The 12,176-nt window shown below is 42.4% G+C and overlaps 1 protein-coding gene across 1 annotated transcript in view; it reads right to left on the bottom strand.

The window, feature by feature from the left end:
- ABCA4 (ATP binding cassette subfamily A member 4) overlaps positions 1 to 12,176 on the bottom strand; it is a 363,439-nt gene that overhangs the window by 119,677 nt on the left and 231,586 nt on the right. The window contains exons 21-22 of the mRNA XM_088443970.1: positions 7,030 to 7,207; positions 1,334 to 1,465 (exon numbers count right to left, since the gene is read on the bottom strand). Coding sequence (XP_088300096.1) covers positions 1,334 to 1,465; positions 7,030 to 7,207 — 310 coding nt within the window. The remainder of the gene's footprint in view (positions 1 to 1,333; positions 1,466 to 7,029; positions 7,208 to 12,176) is intronic.

Raw genomic sequence — 12,176 nt, 5'->3', positions numbered from 1 at the left:
TTTTTAAATCTTTGCTCTAAAGGGCTAAGGCCCTCATTCAGAGCCACTCGCTGTTTGCGGTCGTTCGTTCTAAAACAAGGGGTGGCTATTCAAATGAACCGTTCGCTGTTTGCGGTCTGTTCACGCCTCTATGTCTGAACGAGCGAACAAAACTTGCGTTCGTTTTTTGGAAAAATACGCCCCCTGGCCGCTCGCATCCTACGTCATGTCCGCTATTTATTAGATTAATCGAGTACATCGACAAGGGTATGAACTGCTTGCTATTCTTGGGGTTGGTGTTTGCTACCACAATTTTGCGAGCAGTTCTGACTATAAAATAACCCAGTGACGTGGTCAATGACGCTGCTGTTTAAATATGCAGACCCATAAAACGCCCGTTTTGACCTTTAAGCACGCCTGCGTTCTGATTTCCACTCCCCATTTTCAAGCACCTTCCCCTGTTACCACCCACATACGCCTCTTTCTGTCACTCAAAATAGCAGGCATTCGCTATTTTGCGAGCACATGAATTTCGGCCGCACTGACTGGTTAGCGCATGCGTATAACGATCCGTACGCATGGGCAGTTGGGCTAACATCGCTCGGAACGAACGAGCGGCCGCTTACGAGCGGCTCTGAATCAGGCCCTAAGTTTAGTAAAATTGAATGTATTTTATGCACTCGCTTAAACAACTTTCACTTATCTCTTGCGAAGGCTGATTTTAGGTAACTTTCAAAAAATAACCATTAAAACAGCTACCAAAAGGTTTTATTCTTTTCTCTAATTTTTCTGTGCAAAACTTTCATTTTAAATCACTTGAGGGAAAAAATGAAAATATTATTTCTGGCTACAAACTCTTTACTCCTACTCTTGTTTCACAACATTTTTACACTTTTCCATAAAGCCACATGATGATGCCGGTAAAACCCAGTGTAAAAGGTCACTTATTGTATCTTCTGGTCATGAGCCAGATATGTATAGGTCTTGTAGATCAGCATATATTTACTTGACTTAAATACATGTAGACATCTACTTAGAAGGTGTTTTCACACTGCAGTGCAGAGAAGGAAGGACAGGGAGTTCAAAGGGACATTTTCCCAAGGACTAAATGCTGTGAAAAAAAACCCACCAAAACTCTTTGCACTGAACATGGTTTAGTGAAATATATTTTTGGGGGTTGATTAAATGCCATGTTATACTGTACTAATGTTAGGAATCATTAGTACAGTATAACATAACATATAGCACACAATCTGCTTTGTAAGTATTATTTAACTTTCTTTGACTTACTGTATATAGGTTTAAAACATGATATGTCTCTTTTTCTGTTTACTTCTACATTTGATATACTTACTGACGAAAGAGAACATTGTGTTGAGGACACATGCCAAGGCTTTGTCGGATGGAGTCCGTATGAGTCTGAATATCTCTGCCACGTATCCACACCGTCCCGGATGTAGGTGGAAATAAACCAGTTATGATGGACCTGTATGGATAGCATCAGTGTTAAAACATTCATGTATCACATGCACAGAAGAAGTCTTGGCGAATACAAGTTTTTCTTTGACAATAGTGGTGAGATGTTCGACTTTTTCTTTACTATACTGGTTTCTTGTAAAAAATGTAAGTGGCATATTTTAGTCTTTCAATTAGACACATGGAAGTCATTTCTGTAGGTGCTGGTAACCTTTGTATTTGTTTGATGACTGTATAGGGCATATGATATTATTTCTGTGATAGTGCATTACCTAGCTTATACAATAGCAGTTACTAGATTTGCTTGTAGCGTTTTCCTTACTCTAGGGGTGGCCAACCCACGGCTCTCGAGCCGCATGCGGCTCTTTTGCTTTTGAGATGCGGCTCCCCCCACAGGAACTGAGATGCGGCTCCCCTCACAGGAACTGAGATGTGGCTCCCCCCACAAGAACTGAAATGTGGCTCCCCTCACAGAAACTGAGATGCGCTCCCCCCACTGAAACTGTGAACAATGGTCTCTGATGCTCTGAAGCAATCAGAGACTAAAGAAGCCTCTGATCGCTTCAGAGGCCAGCTTTCCCAGTGATGCAGTGCACGTGTGCCATCATGACGTAACCCGTGATGTGAGGAACCTGCCCTGCGCACCTGCTGGATCTGGTTAGATCCAGTCAGAGGCAGCAGGACTCGGGGGCGGAAGCCAGCATGGTCAGGTAAGTACAGGGCTGGGGGCACAGTATAAGGGGCAGTACTTAAGGAGGCACAGCATATGGGTCAAAACTACAGGGGGCACTTCATAATGGACACAACTACAGGGGGTACTGCATAAGGGGCACAAATACAGGGGGCACTGCATAATGGGCACAACTACAGGGAGCACTGCATAAGGGGCACAACTACAGGGGGCAAGGCATAATGGACACTACTGCCTGAGAGCCAGTCGTGGGGCAGCCTGAGAGCTGGTGGGGTGATGTCTGCTTTCATGTTTATGGGGGCAGAGTGGGGCTGTTGAGATAACTCTGGGGAGGGGCTGGTGTGACATATGAGGGGCAGCTGCAATGGCATGGGGGGGCTGCAATGACATATGAATGTGGGCTGGAATTGCAAGGGAGGGGCCTGGAGTGACACATGAAGGAGATAAAGTGTGTATTATGTGAATCTTGCTTATTCAATGTATTTTATGTGGTTCTGGATTTCAAAATGTATTTTATGTGGATGTGTATTTTAAAACATTTTATGTGGCTCTGGCTTTTTCAATGTATTTTATGTGGAATTTGTTTTTAAAACATATTTTATGTGGATCTGGCTTTCTCAATGTATTTTATGTGTTTCTAGATTTCACTATATATTTTATGTGAATGTGGTTTTAAAATGTATTTCATGTGGATATGGCTTGTTTCAGTGTATTTTATGTTGATCTGGCTTGTTTCTGTATATTTTATGTGGATCTGGCTTGTTTCAGTGCATTTTATGTGAACGTGGCTTTTTCATTGTATTCTATACAGCTCTGGCTTTTTCTTTACCTTCAACAATTAATATGGGGCATGGCCTTGCGACAGCTAACCATGCCCCATTTTTGCCTGTGTGCATGCCATCGGCTCTTTAGGGTGACTACAGATATTTTTGGGCTCTTTGCCTCTAACTGGTTGGCCACCCCTGCTCTAGGGCAGTAATAACTGCATCCCCAAGTATCGGTACGCCACTGCGCTTGCGGGGAGACATGGGAGACAAGCAGCGTACCAAATTTAGAGGTGTAAGATAATACATTAGCAAAAGCATAAGACAACAAGGTTCTCCCAGGTATAGCAGAGAAGGAAGGACAGGGAGTTCAAAGGGACACACCTTAAAAAGACTTTACAAGTTCAAATGCGTTGGTGGATTGTGGGAGAGAGCTGACTGATCCAGAAACATCTAGTGGAGGGATAAGCTTGTTGTCTTATGATTTTGCTGGTTTATTATCTTACACCTCTAAAGCTGGTACGCTGCTTGTCTCCCTAATGGTGGATCTTTTATGATGTTAATAAAACTGTTATCAATAACAGTAAAGAAAAGTAGTCCAGTTAGTGGAATGCACAAGTATATGTTTGTATGTTTTTTTCACATTCTGTACGTTATATTAAATGTGAGTAAACATCGCTCCTATTTAGTGGTTCAACAGTTCTAACTACAATTACTCCTCTCAGTCTCCCCGTATATTGCTAGGCAGTGCTTGTGCAGTCCCTTAGGAACAGCTCCGGAGCCGCGGTCTGTCTGTTCATGCACACGATGCCGGCTCTGTTAATGTCCGGATACTATGCAATGGCACACTCGTACAGAGCACAATAACCTTGTGTTTCACTTGTTCAATCTCCTAGTCACCACGGAGCCGCAATCGCGGTCCGTCTCACAAATAGTGCCGGCTCTCTTAATGTTCAGATATTATATTACAGAATATTCATTATTTATTGTGGGCACAGTGTATAGATATCACAGCCAAACGCTTAAGTGCGTTTCGCTGTAGCTTCTTCAATTAGGCAAAATTGGTGCAACATATTTGTTTTGTTAATACCAAAACAAATAAGTCACACGACCAGGGTTTCGTGGCCTGGAGGTTTGCGGTCCCTACTGGTGAGGGCGCTGTGGCCCGGTCCTTCTGGCGGGGCAGCTGGCGTGTGGAGACTGGTATTGCGTGTACACAGAGGTCTGCCAGCATTGGGCCATCCTGGCAATGGTAAGTCTAGTGGCGTCTCTGCGTCATGGCTGTCTGAGTGCCACCATGTTGTTTTTGGCCATGTGACATAGCAGGCCAATCGTCTGTGGGTTACCTGCTCTCTCTGGCCTATCATGTTCCATTACTGGTACTTAAGGGTGTTTGGAGCACCTTGTAGTTGCCAGTGCAACTTGTTCACAGCGTCAGCTGTGAGAGAGAGTTCTCTGCGCTCCTGAGCCTTAGACTTGTGCTCCAGTGCTTGCCCTAGCTCCTTGTCAGCCTCCGGCTCCCTGCACCACTCTGCCCTGCCTTGCTCTCCGCTGGAGATCAGCCCTGCACCTTCCACCAGACGCACTCCTGTCTGAACCTGTCTCCTCAGTTAACCCATTCCTCTGCAGCCATGTTCACAGCATTACCGGATTCCCCATTCAGCCATTATCACAGCATTACCGGATTCTCCTTTCAGCCATTATCACAGCTTTACCAGATTCTCCTTTCAGCCATCATCACAGCATTTCCGGATATCCCTTTCAGCCACTATTCAGCATGCCAGGATATCCACTTCACCCTTACAGTCTATCTGGATTCACTTCATTCATCTCTGTCACTGATCAGGACATTTGTTTACTCCCATTCACTACAGCTCCCTCCTGCCACATAAACTTAGTCCAGGAATAACAAACTAACATATCTTATTGCTCATGTCTACCAACATTCACATTAAACAACCCACCTTTTAGATTAAACCTGTTCCGGTGTCTTAATCCTGTTACCACCCCGGGTCCACAACAAACACAGGGCCTGATTCAGAGCCGCTCGCAAAAAGCGAGTCCTCACTCTGAATCAGGGCGGCCGCTTGTTTTTTTAGTTGCGGCCTCCTGGCCACTCGCATAGCTGTGGGTTACCACCCACAGCTTATGCAAACGGCCAGGTGATGGTCACGATGGTCAAGACCATCGCGACCATCGGGCTTGCGACGAGACCCTTGTGGTAGGGTCTTGTTGCTGCAAGCCCCAGAGTGATGTCAGTAGGGCCGCCCACAAACAGCAGGCGTTCCTGCAGAAACGCCTCTGTTTGCCCAGCCACCCCCCTCCCCGCCTACAAAACAGGGCGAGCTGTCGATCAACATCGACAGCCGCCCCGTTTGTTGCGAGCCCCGGAGCGAGTGCTTTTTGCGCTCGCTCCGGGGCTCGCGCACACGCAGTGCCCACAATCGACCCACTTGCGAGTGCAATGCGCTTGCGAGTGGGTCTGAATCAGGTCCACAGTCTCTAACAACTGTATTTCACTATATTCGGTTCTTTTCTTCTTATGTGCTTATGGTTCATGTCAATTGAATGATTCTTTTGGAGCGTAAGAAGATTTGAGAAGCACTTGTTATTACTACGTCTGAGTGACTTTATCGATTTTATCCAAAAGGAGATCACTGATGATTAACTGAGTTTTTATATGAAGTTAAGAATTGTAATCTAGAAGGAAGCGCTGGATCTTATGTGTTGTTTAGTTATGTAGTTTTAGAGTTGGGGACCTCTTTGTTGGGTCCAAGCCCCATCCATTGCGGAGTGCAGAGTTGTATTTATATTTTGGATTACTTATTAACGTAGTCACTCACAGTGGGCATTTATTTGCAGTGTGATTGACAGTCAGGGAGTGTTTTGGGGTGGTAACAGGGAGTGTTGGCTAAAAACATAAGCGTGTTGTGACCTTTTCAGGGGTGCAGGCTATTTGAGTGGTGTTATGCACCCCCCCTTCCCACACACACTTACCCCATCCGACCTATCATTTCTTTTCCTACTAGCCATAGTGAGCCACCCTACCGTTTACTTTGGGTACAGTATGAAACATCGACATTCATTATATCGACACCATCATGTTCTCAGTGTCTATATATTCAAAATGTCGACATTTTGAATTTTGAGACAGTGCTATTTTGGACTTAAACTAACCCTAACCGCAGCCTATCCATAAGCCTAACATATGCCTTGTTTATGTACAGTCCTGATGAAAAGGTCTTAGGACCTTGAAACGTCGCTTTCTTCTGTACTCATGATTTTATGCATTTAAATACTTTTTTACCACTTTGGATTTGGAAGTGCCGTCTCATTTTTCCTTATATTTGTGGTGCTGCTATGCACTGCTATAGGAATTTCTACTCTACATCATATTAGGAAGGCACCCCTATTTGCTCAGCTCATCCTGAGTCCCAAACATCAAATACTTCCTATATATATATATATATATATATATATATATATATATATATATATATATAATGTCACCCAGCTATTAAGAACTGAAGAGATTGTGGGCCTGAATCGGGAGTGGACGCTAGTGCATGCCCGGCCTTCCATTCCTTTCGGATTGGCAGCTGTGGCAATATGCAAATGCTAGTCTTAGCCTCTGCATTTGAGAGCACAGTCCCATCCACTGACACGCCCGGGACACTCCCATGAGATGGCATTTTTTAGCGATCACTTCAAGCCATCTCCCAGTCACCTTCCAGGAACACCCATGGCTATCTGCTCTCAAATGGCAGCAAATGCGTTCGCAACAGTGCTCTCTGCATACACTCAGTGGTACGCATGTGGCGTAGGGATTTCCAGGGCATTTCACGCATGTGCAGTAAAAAAATAATCGCTCAACTGGGCACACATTGACACTGCAGTGACCTTTGAATCAGGCCCTGTGTGTCCAAAGGGAAAATTCAATGTTGGCAAACATTGTGAAGATTTGTTAATGTATTTCTGAAACTATTGTGGTCACACATACGTATATTTGTAATGGTTTTGCTTCATTACACAGAACAACATGCATCAATAAGTGACCAGTACTAATGCCCATGCTTAGTGTCTTTGATGCTCTTGTATTAAAGTTGTAGAATCACTTACAGTATTGTTGTTTTCCCAGCTCCATTGTGCCCTAGGAAAGCTGTAATCTGCCCTTCGTAAAATGTAATGTTTATCCTGTCCACAGCCGGCTTGTAAGAGTTCTTGTAGATTTTAACCAGATCTTGAATATACACTCCTGGCACCATCCCTGGTGGCTCTGGTTCAAAAAATGGATTTCCTGAGAGCGAAATAAGAGAAGTATAAATATTCTCACCTTGCATAAAGCTGCCTGATAATAAGCTATGTGTATAAAGACAAGTACAGTACTCCCCCTGTTTCCCGAGGGTCCGGCTATTCAGGCCATGTACCCATTTTGAGTGAGTGTACTATTATTCTCCTTTGAGAAATGGGATGATTATAATACTTTAAATATGTGGATAACTAACTACTAAACTAGACCTCTAATGACACATGATAATAACTAGTGGAAAGACTTTGGCCCTCCATAACATAAAACCAGAGCCGTAACTAGACTTTTTGGTGCCCTGTGCCAGAAAGAGCATTGGCGTCCCCCTCATTTTTCAATGGGACATAATGCACCCAAAAAAGGGCCATGGCTTCATGGGGAAGGGCCAGGGAAGAGATAGGGGAGGCCAGGAGATGCTGGGGATGAAATAAGAGGGAGCTACAAGCAAGAATGATAATAAACAGAAATTTGACAGGCCCAAACAGCGCCCCCTGACCTGTGGTGCCCTGTGCGATGGCACCGGCTGCACTACCCTAGCTATGGAACTGCATAAAACTACCTGGATGAACCTTAGAGAGTCAGAGTAACTAGAGCCTCCATTTCAACATTAATTCAGAAAACTCATATAAAATGTATATGATAGGGTATTTGGTATCTGCTAGACAATAAAATGTATCCAACCAATACACCTTTATGTTGGTAAGATAATGGCCATCATTATGATTTATTTTATATTTGGTGGACATGCCTTAAGATTTCAACTTTCTGGAATGAAGTACAAGCCTTACTGTTAGATATTTTACAAATGGTCATCCCTCCTGTGTTTACAATATCTATATATTCTCCTATTCTACTGCTAAAGAATAAAATATGGATCATTGCATCTATGAAACGATACCCAATTTACTACATGATAAAGGACATAAATATGCCCAAATTTGGGAATCCTGCTTTACCTACTCCTAAAGGGTTAGAAAAACTCAGTGAATGATCTTCAATAATTTACTATTCAAACCATTGTTTTACAGGGAATATTTTGTGCTTTACTGGTTCAGGAAAGGCAACATCAAAACTATGATGGGAGAGTGGTAGTCTGGTTATTTCAACCAGGAGGCAACAAATTGGTGTTAGTTCCAGTGGCAAACGCAGGATTTCTAGAGGGGGTTTCCAAATGCTTGATTTTAGAGTGAGTGTGGCCAGTCCATGAAGAGGGCATAATTATTACTTATCCAGCTTTAATATATTACATACAAAGTATATTGTGTTGCATAACTCGAGCATATACAGGACCAGTGATCACAGTAAGCCATTAGATGCGGAAGTAGAGCCATACTGCCTGAGCTGAATGTTTCTACAGTATGTCAGATGTGGGCACTATTCCTGAGCATTGGAGCAAGTCCGGGAGTCTGTGGGAGCAGCAGAAGAACCTAACACTGCCCTGGACATATATATGTACATATTGGTCTCCTTATGTACTGGATAATGTATTATTATACAGTATTAATAATTAACACTATTGATGGGTCTATAGCAGTGCACCACTAACAGTGCATGTTTTCCACATCTCCTAATTGGTGCACAGGTATATTTATTACTGGCTGACACATTTTAAAAGATCCACAGGTGGTGCTAATCATTTCATTTGTGATACTGAGAAGAACATGCAGCACTAGTAAAAATTGTATTATATTACTATTTCTATTGTGGTCATGGTTTGTACTGGGGAGGGGGGTTTCCAGGCAGATGGAAACCCCCCTGCGTTTGCCTATGAGTTCCCATACAATAGAGTACATTTATCGCTAATGGCAAGGGCCCTATGAGGTAATAGAGCCAGTTGTACTAATAAATTATAAACTTCATCAATCTGGATTAAGAAATGAGGAGTAAGTGTATCACATTACTCTCCTAAAGCCCTGGCAAGAGGAAAATCCAGTAACTGTGATGTTTGGAAATGGGGTTGGAAAACCTAAAGTTCACATAGTGATCAGCGTGACCTCAAGTTAAAAAGACCAAGAAGAAAAAACTGGTACACCAGAATGGAGTTGTCTTTTCTGTTATTCCTTTATTCCAAATAGCTGTAAAAGTGGAGTCTGATACAATGATTCAACTAGATTTAATTGAGAAGTCCTCAAGTGAATAGTCTAGCCCAACAGTGTTGGTTGAAAACCCAAATGGGACTACACGTTTGCAACGACTTCAGATACTTGAATAGAGTTTCACACTTTAACGCCTATGCCTAAATTGGATGAGCTAGTTGAGAACCTAGTCAACAGCAAGCATTTAACCTCCTCAGATCTGACTAAAGGATATTGGATAATTCCCTTCAGGCAGGCAGTTAAACTGAAAACTGCCTACAGCACTGTCTTTGGGCTATGCCAGTAATAGGTTCTTCCATTTGGATTAAATGACATCCTTGTCACCTTCCAGAGGGCAATGAATAAGCTTTGTTGCTGCACCTGCTAAAGGTGGAGGTCATTTTAAGATTATTAAGAACCACAGGTTTGATGGGTACCTCAGCTAAGTGTGCAATAGCCATGACAGAGTCCAAATATTCAGGTTATGTCATGTGACGAGGTCAGGTCAAGCCTGAGGCAGATAAGGCAGTAAAACAGTAGCCTTGACCTGAAAGAAAACCCAACTACATACTTTGCTGGGCTTAGTTGCTTACTATAGATGATTTATAAACCATTTTGCCACTAGTGCTGTGCCATAAACTAAGATGTTAAAAAGGAACTGCCCGGATTAATTATCTTGGACTGATGCCACAGAAGCTGCATTTTCAGATCCACGATCTGCCCTCGTCTAGGTACTACAAGCCCCAGGTTTCAGTTGTAGGCTTCATCTCATATGTAGGATTGGCGACTGTGATGGGGTGGAAATTCCATTGTTGTACCTGAGTCATACACTACTTTCTATGGAACACAAGTATGTTATAGTAGATAAACAGTTGCTAGCGATAAAATGGTCTAGAGAGTAACACAAAAAGGAGAAAGCACTTTGAGACCTTATATTATATAAGTATTATTGTTTAATAACTAATTTTATTGATATGCATTAAAATGAACTCTATTGGAAATCACACATATAGGAAAATATATAGATAAAAAAAGAATGAAATTTGTCATCTTAGAGAAGCGGACTACCGCCACCCAAGTGGTATTATGACCCATGAAATGTGGGAAATCCATTATGAAGTCCATAGACACATATAATCAGGACTTCTTGGGAATGGGAAGGAGTAACGAAGAACCAAAAGAGTTTTGGGACTAAGGTACAAGAAGTTATTGTGGTCAGTAATGATGGTAACTGGGAAGATTACTCCATTTAAGAGATGACTCCATTCTTCCAAGGCCATCTTCTTAGCTAATAATTCTTTATTTCCAATTCCAATATTTTTCTCTGCTGGAGAGAAACTCCAACAGAGGAGGCGCATACCCCGAGATAGAAAGGTCGAGATGAATATTGTTTTTTCGAGGTTGAGCACTGTGAAGAAAGCTTTCTTAAGCTGAAGTAACTCCTGTATTGCCTCTATGGGTCATAATTTAGGATTGGGAGATTTCCAGGTAAAATGCCTATAATAGTTAGAAAAATCGAATAATTATTGTGTAGCTTTCAATCCAGTTGTGTCAGGCCAGCTTGCAATTGTTTTCAATTTGACAGGGACCATTTAAAGACCTATACAAGAGTCAATATACCCTAAGGCCCGTATTCAAGTAGCGACGAAAAGTCGGAATCCGTGAAAAAGTATCGCTGAATGCGACTTTTTGGCAGGCAGAAACTTATCTCTGTATTCAATAGCAAACACTTTTCGCGTACGCGAAAACGCAATGCAATGTAATAGGCGAAATAGATTCGCCTATGAACAGGTGTTGAAAAAAAGGGCAAAATCGCTATTTTGGGGTGCAAAGGTGGGAAAACCACTCTGCACCCTTGGGACAGCCCCCCAAAGATTAAATGCGTCAAAAAATCCCCCCAAAAAAGTGAGGAACACCCCAAAAAAGCACTTTGAAAATGGGGGCGAAAAAGTGCAAATTTTTAAACTAGCGAAATAGACTTTTGGGGGGGTCAGCAAGTATGGGGGAGGTGTTTTTTTGATTGCAGGTGTTTGCTAGAGGTGCGTTTTTTAGGATTTTTTCAACTTTACTTTAGCGAGTTTAAACCATACTTGCACCCATTTTCATGTACCCCAAATTTGGCAGGACTACTTAAAAACTGCTTAATGCTATTCTTCAACACTAGTGCACTAGTGCAAATACGCTAATTAGAAGAAATTAATACACTTTAAGTACCCCAAATAGCTTTATTAGGGCTATTCCGAGGTATGTACATTGATTCCCTATGTTAGTGTATCTTTTAGGTGGTGTCAGGTCTATTCCCCAAATCTGACAGTACTTTTCGCCTGGTTTGCATTCGCCGGGTTGAGTTTTTACGTGTTTGGGAATTGAATAGGGCGAATAGCAGAGGAGCGCACGATAAGCTTCCGCAGCTAAAATACACGAAGTCAGCGATAAGTCCAGCATGCAAAAAAGTATCGCGGGTGCGAAACTAATTGAATATGGGCCTAAGAAGGAAACCGAGGCTTCATCAGAAGCATCATGAAGAATCTTATTGGTTAAGTAGGTGAGACAAAACAGTTTGGTTGGCCGCACAGGAGCTCCAATATTTTTACGTAAATCTCTTCCCCTTTAATTTAAACTTTCTATTAACTTATTTTATACGGGGAGGTGCACCTAAGAATAAGTCATAAATCTTACACAAAGAAAAAGAAAAAACAGGTATTCTCATGTAGGGCACACACAGATTATATCTTTCTAAAGATGCATACACACGTAAAGATTTTCTGTCCAAACATCCAACTAGTTGATTGGTTGGAATGAAAATCTGGTAAGGTATGAAAGCAAATGACAATCTGCAATTTGCTCCCAAATGCCGGAAAATGAACAAAAACTGTTGTTTGAAC

The sequence above is a fragment of the Taudactylus pleione genome, unplaced genomic scaffold (assembly GCF_031769625.1).
Source record: "Taudactylus pleione unplaced genomic scaffold, aTauple2 ptg000341l, whole genome shotgun sequence".
NCBI classification, from domain to species: Eukaryota; Metazoa; Chordata; class Amphibia; order Anura; family Myobatrachidae; genus Taudactylus; species Taudactylus pleione.
Note: the sequence above shows the minus strand (reverse complement) of the source record. Positions and strands in the feature narration are given on the sequence as shown.